Source organism: Acomys russatus, chromosome 29 (genome assembly GCF_903995435.1).
Source record: "Acomys russatus chromosome 29, mAcoRus1.1, whole genome shotgun sequence".
NCBI lineage: Eukaryota > Metazoa > Chordata > Mammalia > Rodentia > Muridae > Acomys > Acomys russatus.
The window spans coordinates 20,728,350-20,744,675 of record NC_067165.1 but is presented as its reverse complement, the minus strand read 5'-3'; the positions used below and the strand labels follow the sequence as shown (position 1 = coordinate 20,744,675).

The 16,326-nt window shown below is 45.4% G+C and overlaps 1 protein-coding gene across 1 annotated transcript in view; it reads left to right on the top strand.

Moving 5' to 3' along the window:
• LOC127211981 (protein argonaute-4) overlaps positions 1 to 16,326 on the top strand; it is a 42,010-nt gene that overhangs the window by 6,775 nt on the left and 18,909 nt on the right. Inside the window, exons 2-11 of the mRNA XM_051172072.1 lie at positions 2,734 to 2,899; positions 4,885 to 5,005; positions 9,767 to 9,948; positions 10,114 to 10,250; positions 10,343 to 10,477; positions 12,332 to 12,419; positions 14,626 to 14,773; positions 15,530 to 15,649; positions 15,778 to 15,906; positions 16,104 to 16,237. Of these exons, the coding sequence (XP_051028029.1) occupies positions 2,734 to 2,899; positions 4,885 to 5,005; positions 9,767 to 9,948; positions 10,114 to 10,250; positions 10,343 to 10,477; positions 12,332 to 12,419; positions 14,626 to 14,773; positions 15,530 to 15,649; positions 15,778 to 15,906; positions 16,104 to 16,237 (1,360 nt within the window). The remainder of the gene's footprint in view (positions 1 to 2,733; positions 2,900 to 4,884; positions 5,006 to 9,766; positions 9,949 to 10,113; positions 10,251 to 10,342; positions 10,478 to 12,331; positions 12,420 to 14,625; positions 14,774 to 15,529; positions 15,650 to 15,777; positions 15,907 to 16,103; positions 16,238 to 16,326) is intronic.

Here is a 16,326-nt window from a genome sequence, read left to right as displayed (position 1 = left end):
TAGGCTGGCTTCAAATTTGTATCCCTCCTGCCTCATCCTCCTGAGTACTGGGATTACAGGCATGTAACATTGTGAGTCATGACTGGAGGGCTTCTCAGCCTGGATATTATTGGTCTTTTGAAGGGATGAATCCTGCTCATAGATGTCACTAGCATTCCCAGTTGTGACAGGTTACAATGTTTCTAGATATTTGCTTAATGTTCAGGTCAAGAACCACTGATTTAGGGGGCCAGAGTGATGAGTCAGCGGATAAGAGCACTGTCTGCTCTTCCAGGGGTCATGAGTTCAATCCCCAGCAACCACATGGTTCACAACCATCTATAATGTGATCTAATGCCATTGATTTAGACTACTGATTTTGAGAGCTGGGGCTCTGATGTTGAGTACACAATGTAGATTAGGTACATAACAAGTAAATCAGGGTTTTGTTTTGTTTTTTGTTTTTGGAGACATGGTTTCTCTGTGTAGCCCTGGCTTTCTTCAAACTCCCTCTGTAGACCAGGCTGGCCTTGAACTCACAGATCTGCCTTCCTCTGCTTTTAAGTGCTGAGATTAAAGGTGTGTACCATCATGGCCTAGATATGAATCAGGTTCTTTTTTTTTTTAACTTATTTATTTATTATGTATACAATCTTCTGCCTGCATGTATGCCTGCAGGCCAGAAAGAAGGCAGCAGATCACATTATAGATGGTTGTGAGCCACCATGTGGTTGCTGGGAGTTGAACTCAGGACCTTTGGAAGAGCAGCCAGTGCTCTTCACCTCTGAGCTATCTCTCCAGCCCAGGAATCAGGATCTTGTTTGTTTGCTTTTTGTTTTTTTGAGTTTGTTGTTGTTTTTTAAAATTATTTTTAAACATTTAAAATCATTTATTTATTTGTCTTTGTTTGTTTGTTTTTTGAGACAGGGGTTTCTGTGTATCCTTGGCTGTCCTGGACTCAACATTGTAGACCAGGCTGGTATGGAACTCACAGAGATCCACCTGCCTCTGCCTCTGCCTCACGAGTGTTGAGATTACAGGCGTGTGCCACCACACCCGGCTATTTATTCTGCTTTTATGGTGTTTTGTCTGCCTGAATATTTGTGGAGGGTTCTAGATCTCCAGGAACTGAAGTTACAGACAGTTGTGAGTTGTCATGTGGGTGCTGGGAAATAAACCCGGGTCCTCCTGAAGAGCAGCTAGTGCTCTTAACTGCTGAGCCATTTCTCCAGCCCTTGTTGGGTTTTGTTGTTGTTTGGTTTTTTGAGACAGGGTTTCTGCATGTAATAGCCTTGGCTGTCCTGGAGCTCACTCTGTAGACCAGGCTGGCCTCAAACTCACAGAGAGCCACCTGCCTTTGCCTCCTGAGTGCTGGGATTAAAGGCATGCGTCACCACATCAAGCACTCCCTGATTATTTTAATGCATGCAGTGTGTGTGTGTGTGTGTGTGTGTGTGTGTGTGTGTGTGTGTGTTCATACCCAATCAGTTCTCTCCTTTGACCATGTGGGTCCTGTGTATCAAAATAAGGCTGTCAGACTTTGGCAGTAGAGTCTTTATTTACTGAGCCATCTCACCAGTACGTATTGCTGTTTTGTTTTGGTTTTTAAAAAAGATTTATTTACTTAGTATATATACAATGTTTTGCCTGCATGTGTGCCTGCCTGCCAGAAGAGGGCACCAGATCTCATTATAGATGGTTGTGTGCCACCATGTGGTTGCTGGGACTTGAACTCAGGTCCTCTAGAAGAGCAGCCAGTGCTCTTAGCCTCTGAACTGTGTCTCCAGCCCTCTATTGCTGTTTTTTGAGACAGGGTTTGAACTCTGCCTTTGAGCTCTTAATTTTCTTCCCTTAGCATCACAGGGTTAGGGTTATAGGTGTATACCACCATGTTACCATGCCTGGCTACATGGTTTTTTGTTTGTTTGTTTTTGGTATTTCATAGGGTTTCTCTGTGTAGCCTTGGCTGTCCTGGACTCGCTTTGTAGACCAGGCTGGCCTTGAACTCACAGCGATCCACCATGCTCTGCCTCCCAAGTGCTGGGATTAAAGGTGTGTGCCACCACCGCCCAGCTTTATTTTTAAATGTATATAATTTTGGTGTTTTTTGTTTTTGTTTTGTTTTTGAGACAGGGTTTCTCTATGTTATATTGGCGGTCCTGGACTTGCTTTGTAGTCCAGGCTGGCCTCAAACTCACAGCAATACACCTGCCTCTGCCTCCGAGTGCTGGGATTAAAAGCACGCACCATCATGCCCGGCCTTTAAATGTATATAATTTTGTAAGCCTGTATATGAGATAAATTCATCATACTGTCTTTCTGTCTAACTTCAATGTTCCTTAAATTGAAAATAATAGCAACATGGTTAACTACCTAGAAATCTAGATAAGTTTAGTATATTCAACACTTCAATTTTAAAAACAGTATGTATGTGAGTGTTTAGTCTGCAGGTTAGTACCACATATGTGCCTGGTGTTCATGAAGGCAGGAAGAGGGTATTGGATCCCCTAGAACTGGAGTTACAAACTGTTGTGAGCTCCCATGTAGATGCTGGGGACTGAACTGGAGTCCTCTGGAAAAGCAACCAATGCTTTTAGCCTCTGAGTCATCTCTCCAGCCTTAGAGAGCCAAGATTTTTATATCAGAACATGTTCAGCAATGACTAAGATCTCAATAATTGTAACTGTCATTACAACAGAGAGACTGTTATCCTCATTACCAAATAGCACAATGTATGTTTTTCGATCTCTTCAGGACCTCCAGCCAGCCTCTTCCAGCCACCCCGGCGTCCTGGCCTTGGAACTGTTGGGAAACCCATTCGACTGTTAGCCAATCATTTTCAGGTTCAGATCCCTAAAATAGATGTTTATCACTATGACGTGGATATTAAGCCAGAAAAACGGCCTCGTAGAGTTAACAGGTAAGGATTAGAAAGAGTAGACGTCTTCCTATCTAAGTACCTATGATTCACAGGATTTCTTGTGCATCCTATTGTCTTCTAAAGTCTTTCAGCAGGTAGGCACTGTGCTGCCCTAGTAGTGAGTACATGGTATGGTCCTCGTTGGTTGTTCTGGCAGCTCTGCTGGGTTGCCCGTCAATAAATACACACTGTTTGCGAGAGTGATTACGCCTTGGTCATCGCCAAAGGCACCAGAAGTTATAACAATAGATGAAGATGTTAATGTGTGGAAAGTAGAGCTATCTGGAGATTTAGATTTTTATCACTTTGGACACGAAAGTGTAATGATGTAATAATTGAGGATTGATAAAAGCTCCAGCAAAGCCGGGCTAGTGGCGCACGCCTTTAATCCCAGCACTTGGGAGGCAGAGGCAGGCAGATCACTGTGAGTTCGAGGACAGCCTGATGTACAAAGCGAGTCCAGGACAGCTAAGGCTAACCCAGAGAGACCCTGTCTTGGAAAAAAAAAGAAAGAAAAAAGCTCCAGGGGCCTGGAGAGATGGCTCAGCAGTTAAGAGCACTGTCTGCTCTTCCAGAGGTCCTGAGTTCAATTCCCAGCAACCATATGAGTTCAATTCACAGCACCCAAACTTCTCACTAACTTTATTTTTTTAAAGATTTATTTATCGTATGGTGTTCTGCCTGCATGTACATCTGAACGCCAGAAGAGGGCACTAGATCTCATTATAGATGGCTGTGAGCCACCATGTATGTGTTGCTGGGAGTTGAACTCAGGTCCTTTGGAAGAAGAGACAGTGCTCTTAACCTCTGAGTCATGTCTCCAGCCCTGGTTCTCACTAACTTTAGCATGCACAACATTATGGGCTCAGATGTGTCTGTGTCTTATATTGTATATTCTAATTTACTTGCCATTCCACTTTTAGGACCTGCATAGATTAAACCAGTGTATAAGCAAGACTGCTTAAGTAGAGCCAGCATTGACTAAGAGATTTCTGTTTAATAGACGTTAGATCAGTAATCTTTTTGGAGTGAGAATATTTTATAGCATTCTTTGTTTATACTACCTAGGAACTTTTTGGAATAAAACAAAGTAGTATGCAGGCTAATAAATCACTAGCATTAGAAAAGGGGGTTGACCCTTTGAATATGTCTTAGATATATTGATGCACAAGTTTCTGAATTCTTTTTTGTTCTTGGTAAGGGTTCTGGTTTTACAAGAAACACCATTTAGTGCTTAACATCCATGCAAATCTTAGATGCCTTAAATATATTAAGATGATTATTATTAAATAATTATTCTTATAAAGCTGTAGCTACTTTTTTTACATTTCTATTTATTTATTTGTGTGTGGACCCAAGTGTGCCATGGCATGTGTGCAGATTAGAGGACACTAGAGAGACTTGGTTTTCTTGTACTCTGTGGGTTCTAGGATTAGAAGCAAGAACCTTTATCTGCTAAGCCTTCTCATTGGTCCACTTTTCAATATAGATTTAACTTCCTTATTGTTTTATTTTATGTACATTGGTGTTCTGTTTCCTTGTATGTCTGTGTGAGGGTGTCAGGTTCCTTGGACCTGGAATTATAGACAGTTGTGAACTGCTCTGTGGGTGCTGGGAACTGAACCTTGGTCCTTTGAAAGAGCAGCCAGTACTCTTAACTGCTGGGCCATCTCTCCAGCCCTCACTTTTTTTTTAAAAGACTGGGTCTCATGTAGTCCAAACTTGTCTCAAACTCAATGTTTAGCTAAAAATGCCTCTGATCTTTCTGCCTCCACCTTCCCAGTGCTGGGATGACAGGTGTGTCCTATGTGCTCATTCGTTGTCACCTCTCCTAAATACATTTTTCTTCCACTACTTGAGTCAGCTTTGTGACTTTGGCTTTTTTCTAGTGGCACCACACCCAGTTTTGATGAAATCATGGTGACACTTTGCTTTCTGTTGATCATTTCTCAAAGCTAACTGCTACTGTCTCCATTGCTGTTAAGGGAGGTAGTAGACACTATGGTGAGACACTTCAAGATGCAAATATTTGGAGATCGGCAGCCTGGCTATGATGGCAAAAGAAACATGTACACAGCACATCCACTGCCAATTGGACGGGACAGGGTAAGTGTTAATAGCAAGGAGCTTTCCTTCCGGGTCACTCGTCAGTTCTTGTATACGGTTAGTTATTTACTGTGGGGAGGCACGTGCGTGCCAAGGTGCATGTGTGTTGGTTCTGTCCATCCCCCATGTGGCTTCCAGAGATTGACTTCGGGCTGTTCGGCTGTTGGTGAGCACCTGTCTCACTGAGTCATTTTGCCAGCTCCCTTCTGCTCTTGCTGTTCCTCTCAGTATAGGGCTTGAACTCAGGGCTGCACACATGCTGGGTGATGGCTCTACCCCTGAGCTACACTCCAGCCTCCTTCATGTCAGCCCTTAGAGGCGTTCTTCACTGTGATGAGAGGAGTGCTCCGGTTACATTGATTTTGTCATCTTTGCATATATTCTATATTTTTCATATTAAAAATGTACTTTAACAAAGAACTGCCTAAATATAACAATGGGGCTTTCAGTAACTTCATTTATAAAAATAATACCACAGTACTTTCTTTTCTTTTTCCAGACAGGGTTTCTCTGTGTAGCCTTGCTTGTCTTGGACTTGCTTTCTGGACTAGGCTGGCTTCAAATTCACAGCAATCCCCCTGCGTCTGCCTCCTGAGTGCTGGGATTAAAAGTGTTTGCCACCATGCCCAGCCTATGTTATCTTTTTTCATGTTTGTTTATGTAAGTGCTTATTTTTGCATATAATTCTATGATTTCTTTTTTCATTAAGTAATCCATCTAGGTATTGTTTATATTTATATACTATTTTTTCTACCTAAGACAAAATTCTTTGAGCTGTGTCTCAGCCTGGCCACCGTGGGCCTCCTCATCGGCCTCCTGGTCGCTGAGATTATAGGCATGAACAGCTGCTCTGTTTTTAAGAGTATAAATTGTTATTTCTCGCCACCATCTATTCTAGAATTTTTCTGTTATCTTAAGCAGAAACTCTCTACCCACTGAGCAGCCGTTCCCCATACATCCTGCCACCTGCTCTGGTGACCACCATTCTACCTTTTGTTCTATGAATTTGACTATTCTGAGTACCTCATTTAATATTTATCTTTTCGTGTCAGGTTTATTTCACTTAACATCACATTTATAAAGTTCGCCCGCATGTAGTGTCTTCCTTCCTTATTTTTAAATACTTGTGATTTATGTGAATGCATGTGTATGTGTGTGTGTGACGGGTGCACGCCTGCTGTAGTGAGCATGTGTGTGTGTATGACGGGTGCACGCCTGCTGTGGTGAGCATGTGTGTGTGTGTATGACGGGTGCACGCCTGCTGTGGTGAGCATGTGTGTGTGTGTGACGGGTGCACGCCTGCTGTGGTGAGCATGTGTGTGTGTGTGACGGGTGCATGCCTGCTGTGGTGAGCATGTGTGTGTGTGACGGGTGCATGCCTGCTGTGGTGAGCATGTGTGTGTGTATGACGGGTGCATGCCTGCTGTGGTGAGCATATGTGTGTGTGTATGACGGGTGCACGCCTGCTGTGGTGAGCATGTGTGTGTGTGTATGACGGGTGCACGCCTGCTGTGGTGAGCATGTGTGTGTGTATGACGGGTGCATGCCTGCTGTGGTGAGCATGTGTGTGTGTGTATGACGGGTGCACGCCTGCTGTGGTGAGCATGTGTGTGTGTGTGTGACGGGTGCATGCCTGCTGTGGTGAGCATGTGTGTGTGTGTATGACGGGTACATGCCTGCTGTGGTGAGCATGTGTGTGTGTGTATGACGGGTGCACGCCTGCTGTGGTGAGCATGTGTGTGTGTATGTGACGGGTGCATGCCTGCTGTGGTGAGCATGTGTGTGTGTGTATGTGACGGGTGCATGCCTGCTGTGGTGAGCATGTGTGTGTGTGTGTGACGGGTGCATGCCTGCTGTGGTGAGCATGTGTGTGTGTGTGACCGGTGCATGCCTGCTGTGGTGAGCATGTGTGTGTGTGTGTGACGGGTGCATGCCTGCTGTGGTGAGCATGTGTGTGTGTATGTGACGGGTGCATGCCTGCTGTGGTGAGCATGTGTGTGTGTGTGACGGGTGCACGCCGGCTGTGGTGAGCATGTGTGTGTGTGTGACGGGTGCATGCCTGCTGTGGTGAGCATGTGTGTGTGTGTGACGGGTGCATGCCTGCTGTGGTGAGCATGTGTGTGTGTGTGACGGGTGCATGCCTGCTGTGGTGAGCATGTGTGTGTGTGTGTGTGACGGGTGCATGCCTGCTGTGGTGAGCATGTGTGTGTGTGTGTGACGGGTGCATGCCTGCTGTGGTGAGCATGTGTGTGTGTGTGACGGGTGCACGCCTGCTGTGGTGAGCATGTGTGTGTGTGTATGTGACGGGTGCATGCCTGCTGTGGTGAGCATGTGTGTGTGTGTGACGGGTGCATGCCTACTGTGGTGAGCATGTGTGTGTGTATGACGGGTGCATGCCTGCTGTGGTGAGCATGTGTGTGTGTGTGACGGGTGCATGCCTGCTGTGGTGAGCATGTGTGTGTGTATGTGACGGGTGCACGCCTGCTGTGGTGAGCATGTGTGTGTGTGTGACGGGTGCACGCCTGCTGTGGTGAGCATGTGTGTGTGTGACGGGTGCACGCCTGCTGTGGTGAGCATGTGTGTGTGTATGACGGGTGCATGCCTGCTGTGGTGAGCATGTGTGTGTGTGTGTGACGGGTGCATGCCTGCTGTGGTGAGCATGTGTGTGTGTGTGTGTGTGACAGGTGCATGCCTGCTGTGGTGAGCATGTGTGTGTGTGTGTGACGGGTGCATGCCTGCTGTGGTGAGCATGTGTGTGTGTATGACGGGTGCACGCCTGCTGTGGTGAGCATGTGTGTGTGTGTGTGACGGGTGCATGCCTGCTGTGGTGAGCATGTGTGTGTGTGACGGGTGCATGCCTGCTGTGGTGAGCATGTCTGTGTGTGTATGACGGGTGCACGCCTGCTGTGGTGAGCATGTGTGTGTGTGTGTGACGGGTGCATGCCTGCTGTGGTGAGCATGTGTGTGTGTATGACGGGTGCATGCCTGCTGTGGTGAGCATGTGTGTGTGTATGACGGGTGCATGCCTGCTGTGGTGAGCATGTGTGTGTGTGTGTGACGGGTGCATGCCTGCTGTGGTGAGCATGTGTGTGTGTATGACGGGTGCATGCCTGCTGTGGTGAGCATGTGTGTGTGTGTGTGACGGGTGCATGCCTGCTGTGGTGAGCATGTGTGTGTGTGTGACGGGTGCATGCCTGCTGTGGTGAGCATGTGTGTGTGTGTGTGTGACGGGTGCATGCCTGCTGTGGTGAGCATGTGTGTGTGTGTGACGGGTGCATGCCGGCTGTGGTGAGCATGTGTGTGTGTGTGTATGACGGGTGCACGCCTGCTGTGGTGAGCATGTGTGTGTGTGTGACGGGTGCACGCCTGCTGTGGTGAGCATGTGTGTGTGTGTGTGACGGGTGCATGCCTGCTGTGGTGAGCATGTGTGTGTGTGTGTGTGACGGGTGCATGCCTGCTGTGGTGAGCATGTGTGTGTGTGTGTGACGGGTGCATGCCTGCTGTGGTGAGCATGTGTGTGTGTATGACGGGTGCACGCCTGCTGTGGTGAGCATGTGTGTGTGTGTGACGGGTGCACGCCTGCTGTGGTGAGCATGTGTGTGTGTGTGTGACGGGTGCATGCCTGCTGTGGTGAGCATGTGTGTGTGTATGTGACGGGTGCACGCCTGCTGTGGTGAGCATGTGTGTGTGTGTGACGGGTGCACGCCTGCTGTGGTGAGCATGTGTGTGTGTGTGTGACGGGTGCATGCCTGCTGTGGTGAGCATGTGTGTGTGTGTGTGACGGGTGCATGCCTGCTGTGGTGAGCATGTGTGTGTGTATGACGGGTGCATGCCTGCTGTGGTGAGCATGTGTGTGTGTGTATGACGGGTGCATGCCTGCTGTGGTGAGCATGTGTGTGTGTGTGTGACGGGTGCATGCCTGCTGTGGTGAGCATGTGTGTGTGTGTGTGACGGGTGCATGCCTGCTGTGGTGAGCATGTGTGTGTGTGTATGACGGGTGCATGCCTGCTGTGGTGAGCATGTGTGTGTGTGTATGACGGGTGCATGCCTGCTGTGGTGAGCATGTCTGTGTGTATGACGGGTGCACGCCTGCTGTGGTGAGCATGTGTGTGTGTATGTGACGGGTGCACGCCTGCTGTGGTGAGCATGTCTGTGTGTGTATGACGGGTGCACGCCTGCTGTGGTGAGCATGTCTGTGTGTGTGTGTGACGGGTGCATCCTGCTGTGGTGAGCATGTGTGTGTGTGACAGGTGCATGCCCACTGTGGTGAGCATGTGTGTGTGTGTGTGATGGGTGCATGCCTGCTGTGGTGAGCATGTGTGTGTGTGACAGGTGCATGCCCGCTGTGGTGAGCATGTGTGTGTGTGTGTGACAGGTGCATGCCCGCTGTGGTGAGCATGTGTGTGTGTGTGTGTGTGTGTGTGTGTGTGAGATGGGTGCATGCCTGCTGTGGTGAGCATGTGCAAGTTAGAGCACTGCTGCATTAGTTCTGTCCTTCTCTCATGTGCTGCCCCAGGATCAAACTCATGTCCTTAGGCTTGGTGGTAACAGTATTTACCTGCTATTCCATCCCTCTGGCCTCTTATTTTTAATTATTATATAATATTTTCTACTAAATTTTTTTTATTTGTGGACAATTACATTGTTTCCAGTGGTCTACAATTATAGAAAGTGTTGGGGTAAATATCCCTTGTGCATATGCCATATCGGGTCTTTTCCACAACCATTACAAACCTGTTTGTATTACCTATCTTTCCTTAGGTTGATATGGAGGTGACCCTCCCAGGTGAGGGTAAAGACCAAACTTTCAAAGTGTCTGTGCAGTGGGTGTCAGTTGTGAGCCTTCAGCTGCTCTTAGAAGCTTTGGCTGGACACTTGAATGAAGTCCCAGACGACTCAGTCCAAGCACTGGATGTTATTACAAGGCATCTCCCCTCAATGAGGTTAGTACCTTACTCTGGATCCCTTCCCACGAATGCCAGGCTTTTTGACCGGTTGTTCTTAGCTATGTAAAGGTTCCTATGTAAGTGACAGTTCAAACTTGATTTCAGTTCACACACTGACCTCAAAATGTTTTGCATGTAGTATTCAAACCTTTGTCTCTTCAGGTACACTCCAGTAGGCCGTTCTTTTTTCTCACCTCCTGAAGGTTATTACCACCCTCTGGGAGGGGGTAGAGAGGTCTGGTTCGGCTTTCATCAGTCTGTGAGACCTGCCATGTGGAACATGATGCTCAACATTGACGGTGGGTTGGAACTCTATCTGTTACCTCTGGTTTTCATTTGTTTAGTTTGGGCCTTCCCTTTGCCTTGATGCTAAGTGTCCTCTCTCTGTTAGTATCTGCAACCGCCTTCTACCGGGCTCAGCCTGTCATTGAGTTCATGTGTGAGGTACTAGACATTCAGAACATCAACGAACAGACAAAGCCCCTGACAGACTCCCAGCGGGTCAAGTTTACCAAAGAAATTAGAGGTAAGTGTTTATGTTAATGTCATCTTGGAGTGAGTGCAACACAGGGAAGGTAATCGGGGTTTGATCCGGACAGATCTGGGTTCCCTTCCTAGCCCAGATAGGCCTCACAGTGGGGCTTTGGATAAGTTCTTTAGCTGTGTTAACTACAGAGTCTCAGTGTACACGCGGACTTGAAAACAGACACCAGAGTACAGTGATGCTTATACAAACTGACTGAATGAACTAAAAAGGCCAGTTATATAGCCAGGCATGGTGTCACATTCCTGATATCTCAGCAATTAGGAGTCTGTGGCAGGAGGATCATGAGATCAAGGGTAATCTGAGCTATGTAGAGAGACTCTGTCTCAAAAAAAAAAAAAAAAAAAAAGTTGGGCAAGGACTGGAAATGTGGTTCAGAGATTAAGAGCTCTTCCAGAAGTCCTGAGTTCATTCCCAGCCACCACATGGTTGCTCACAACCAACTATAATGAGATCTGATGTGATGCCCTCTTCTGGTGTGCAGGTGCACATGCAGGCAGAGCACTGTATACATAATAAATAAATAAATCTTAATAATAAAATTGGTTGAGCATCTTACCTTAGATCACCTGGGACCTAATTGATCATACTTTGCTGAGATGTTTTGTCATTATATGATGAAATTGTCACCATGTTCTTGCAACGTTTATCCTGCATTACTTTATCGACTTTTTGTGTGTATGTGGAAAAATCTTTACTATCTGCAATAGGTTAGAGCATGAGAATTCTTTCCAAAGTAATGCACTCTTTGACTTCATGTTTGTTTTCTGAGACAGTCTCACTGTGTAGCCTTGGCTGTCCTGGAACTCACTGTATAGACAAGGCTGGTCTATAACTCACAGAAATCTGCCTGCCTCTTGCCTTGCGAGCTGCTGGGATTGAAAATGTGTGCCTCTGGGTTGGAGAGATGGCTCAGAGGTTAAGAGCACTGACTGCTCCCTGAGAGGTCCTGAGTTCAATTCCCAGCAACCACAGGTGGCTCACAACCATCTATAATGTGATCTGGTGCCCTCTTCTGGTCTGCAGGTGTGCATGGAGGCAGAGTATGTATACATAGTAAATAAATAAATCTTTAAAAAATAATGTGTGCCTCCTTGCCTGGTCACTCCTTGACTTATTTTTGTTTTATTTTCTTTCTTTCTTTCTTTCTTTCTTTTTTTTTTTTTTTTTTTGAGACAAGGTTTCTCTGTCCTGGACTTAATTTGTAGACCATGCTGGCCTTGTATTCACAGAGATCTGCCTGCCTCTGCCTCCCAAGTGCTGGCATTAAAGGCATGTGCTTATTTTTATTTCTTTTGTTTTTGTTTTGGCTTTTTGGGGAGGGTTTGGTTTTTTTTGGGTTTTGTGTGTGTGTGTGTGTGTGTGTGTGTGTGTGTGTGTGTGTTTTTTCTCTTTTGAGACATGGTTTCTTTGTGTAGTCTTGGCTGTCCTGGACTCACTCTGTAGACCAGGCTAGCCTCACAGAGATCTGCCTGCCTTTGCCTCCCTGAGTGTTGGGATTAGAGGAGTGTGCTACCACACCTGGCTACTCTTTTGACTTTTTATTTGTTTGTTTTTGGGGTTTTGTTTTTTTGTTTTTTGTGGGTTTTTTTGTTTTTTGGAGACAGGGTTTCTTTGTGTAGGCTTGGCTGTCCTGGGTTTGATTTGTAGACCAGGCTAGCCTCGAACTCCTGTCAATCTGCCTGCCTCTACCTCCCAAATGCTAGGATTAAAGGTGTGTGCCACCATGCCCACACTCCTTGACTTTTTAAAGACAGCATTCAAATCTGATTTTGTAGCTATGATTTTAATTAAAACTGATATTTTAGGTTTTATTTATTTATTTTTACTCTTCAGGTCTCAAAGTTGAGGTGACTCACTGTGGACAGATGAAACGAAAATACAGAGTTTGTAACGTGACAAGAAGACCAGCCAGTCATCAAACGTATGTTGATTACATCTAAAATAATATGGTCACCACTCATGATGGTTTACACCTGTAATCTCAGTACTTGGGAGACTGAGGCAGGCAGGATTACTGCTGTCAGTTTGAGGCCAACCTGAGCTGTCTCAAGAGACTGTCTCACAAAATGAAAGAAAAAAACAACAAAAGGAGGCCAGGCAGTGGTGGCACGTGCCTTTAATCCCAGCACTTGGGAGGCAGAGGCTGCCAGATGGCTGAGAGTTCGAGCCCAGCCTGGTCTACAAAGTAAGTCCAGGACAGCCACAGCTACCCAGAGAAACCCTGTCTTGAAAAACCAAAACAAAACAAAGCAAAAGCCAAAAGGAAACCCAAGTTAACAATAGCATATGGTAGCAATTTGATAACAGAGGAAGCTACTGAACATCATTCAAGAAGATGGTACACAGTAGTGTGGTTTTTTGTTTTTTGTTTTTTGTTTTTTTAGGATCACCAGTGTTAGGGTGCAAGGAATAGCCAAAAAATAATAACAAAAAAATAAAATAAAAAATAAGAGCTGGAGAGATGGCTCAGAGGTTAAGGGCATTGACAGCTCCTTCAGAGGTCCTGAGTTCAATTCCCAGCAGCCACATAGTGGCTCACAACCATCTATAAAGTAACCTAATGCCCTCTTCTGCCCTGCAGGTGTACATGCAGGCAGAGCACTATATACATAATAAATAAATAAATAAATTTTTTAAAAAAGAAAATACACCCACTAAACTATTTAAAATAAAAAGAAATAAAAAGTAAAAAAATAAAGTAGGTCTCAACAGAGGGCCTATAGAATTTAAGCAGGTTAAACAGGTTACAACCAAAGAGAATCTTTATTTACCTTCAAAGCTGTAAAAATATTTTAGGTTTTTTATTTTTTATTTTTTTTGAGACAGGGTTTCTCTGTATAGCTTTGACTGTCAGGACTCGCTTTGTAGACCAGGCTAGCCTTGAACTCACAGATATCTGCCTGCCTCTGCCTCCCAAGTGCTGGGATTAAAGGTGTGCTCCATCACGCCTGGCTATTTTAGGTATTTGTTAAACAGTATTAAGCTTACCTTTTGAACCAAGTATACAAAACATAGATGAACCAAGTATATGAAATGTAGATCAACTTGCATTAAGAATCAGCTAGGCCTGGTGGCGCACACCTTTGATCCCAGTGCTCAGAGAGGCAGAGACAAGGGGATCGCTGTGAGTTCGAGGACAGCCTGGTCTACAAAGGGAGTCCAGGAGAGCCAAGTCTACACAGAGAAACTCTGTCTTGAAAAACTAAAAAGAAGGAAGACTGAGGAAGAGGAGGGGAAATTTCAATGGAATTGTTCTGGTACAATATTAAAACGACTTACTGGAAGTACTCAGACTTAATTTTTGGTGGTGGTGCTAGGGATTGAACAAAAGGCTTTATTCATTCTGCACATGCACCCTGTCACTGTGCTATGCCCCTGACCCTTGAACCCTTGATCATTCTCTCTCTCTCTCTCTCTCTCTCTCTCTCTCTCTCTCTCTCTCTCTCTCTCTCTCTCTCTCTCTCTCTCTCTCTCACACACACACACACACACACACACACACACACACGGACAGCTTATGGAGTTGGTGGCTCTGTCCTTCCATCACATGAGTCCCAGGGATTGAACATGCCATCAGGCTTGGTAGCAAGCACCTTCACCTAGTAAGCTGTCTTTCTGCCCCCTTTTTGAGAGTCTTATATAGTCTAGAATGGCCACAAATTCAGTATGTAAATGTTTTTTGTTTTGTTTTTGGTTTTGGTTTTTCGAGACAGGGTCTCTCTGAGTAGCCTTGGCTGTCCTGGACTCTCCTTGTAGACCAGGCTGGCCTCAAACTCACAGTGATCCACCTGCCTTTGTCTCCCTGCTGGGATTAAAGGCGTGCACCACCACGCCCAGCCTCAGTATGTAAATGATGATGACCTCGAACTCCTGATTCTCCTGCCTCCATCTACTACATGCTGGAATTACAGGCATGTGCCACTATGCCTGCGTATGTGGTTTATATAGGGCTAAGGATCAAACATGGAGCTTTGTACATGTTAAGCTCTCTACCCACTGAGCCACATCCTCGGCCCTTGGGCTTTGTTTCTTAAGTGACCAGCCCACAGAGAAAGTGTTAGTAGGCTTTGTTTACTTGTTTAAAAAAAAAAAAAGTAGCTGTTCTAAGTAGATGTTCTTTCCTCCAGCTTCCCTTTACAGCTAGAAAACGGTCAAGCTATGGAATGTACAGTAGCTCAGTATTTTAAGCAAAAGTATAGTCTGCAGCTGAAATACCCCCATCTTCCCTGTCTTCAAGTGGGGCAAGAACAAAAGCATACGTACCTTCCACTTGAGGTAAGCCAAAGGAATTTTCTTTTGCTAATCTCTTGAATTGATTTTTCTTAAAAAAAAAAAAAAAAAAGCTCAGGGCTGGAGAGATGGCTCAGCAGTTAAGAGCACTGGCACTGGCTGTTCTTTCAGATGACCCAGGTTCAAGTCCTATCACCCACAGGGCAGCTCACAACTGTCTGTAATTCCAGTTCCATGGGATCTGACACACACAAGCAATCAGAACGCCAATGTACATAAAATAAAAATAAATAGGTCTTTAAAACTTTTTAAAAAGGGGGCTGGAGAGATGGCTCAGAGGTTAAGAGCACCGACTGTTCTTCCAAAGAGCATGAGTTCAATTCCCAGCAACCACATGGTGGCTCACAACCATCTATAATGAGACCTGGTGTCCTCTTCTGGCTTGCAGGAAGGATATTGTATACATAATAAATAGAGAAATCTTTAAAAATTAAAAAAAAATAACAGCGTCCAAACTGGGTGGGCATGGTTCCATGTCTTTAATACCAGCAGAAGCAGGTGTGTCTATGTAGCCTGGTCTACAAAGTGAGTTCCAGGATAGCCAGGTCTACACAGAGAAACCCTGTCTTGAAAAACAAACAAACAAACAAACAAAAAGTGTTATGAACTCATGGTAGTCTTCTTTTTGAAGTATTTTGTGCAAATAACTTCATTATATAACTGTTTGTTCTTGGAAATAGACAGAGCCTTCGTGTTTAGAAGCCCATTTCTACAAAACAGCTTGTCTTGGTCTCTTTGCAGGTCTGTAACATAGTGGCAGGACAGAGATGTATAAAGAAGCTTACGGACAATCAGACATCCACAATGATCAAAGCCACAGCAAGGTCTGCTCCTGACAGACAGGAGGAAATCAGTAGACTGGTCAGTAAGGCGTGGTCCTCAACATTAGCCAGCTGTGAGATGAAAAAAACAAAAACAAAAAAATGAACAGTTCCTGAAGGGACATAGTTCCTGTTTGTTTTACATATGCAGGCTTTCCCATTCCTTAGGTGAAAAGCAATAGCATGGTGGGTGGACCTGACCCATACCTGAAGGAATTTGGAATTGTTGTCCACAACGAGATGACGGAGCTCACGGGCAGGGTGCTTCCAGCTCCAATGCTCCAGTATGGAGGCCGGGTAAGCTGCTTTACACCAGTTAGAAAAGAGAAAGACGGGCCTTTGAGTTTACCTGCCCTTGTGCCCTTCATTGCGTTCTGACTTCCGACTGTACCAAATAAAGTTGTGTTTGCTCCCTCTTCAACATAAAAATGGTCTTAGATTGTAATATCTTTTCTCTTTTCTTTTGTTTCTTTTTTGTTTTTGTTTTTTCAAAGAATAAAACAGTAGCCACACCCAACCAGGGTGTCTGGGACATGCGAGGAAAGCAGTTTTATGCTGGCATTGAAATAAAAGTATGGGCAGTGGCTTGTTTTGCGCCTCAGAAACAATGTAGGGAAGATTTGCTGAAGTGAGTATCCCATTTTCAGCTCAGTAATACCCCTTCTAGTTACGCAATATCATCTTTCTGTGACTGTGCTGGGCACACTGGCACTGACC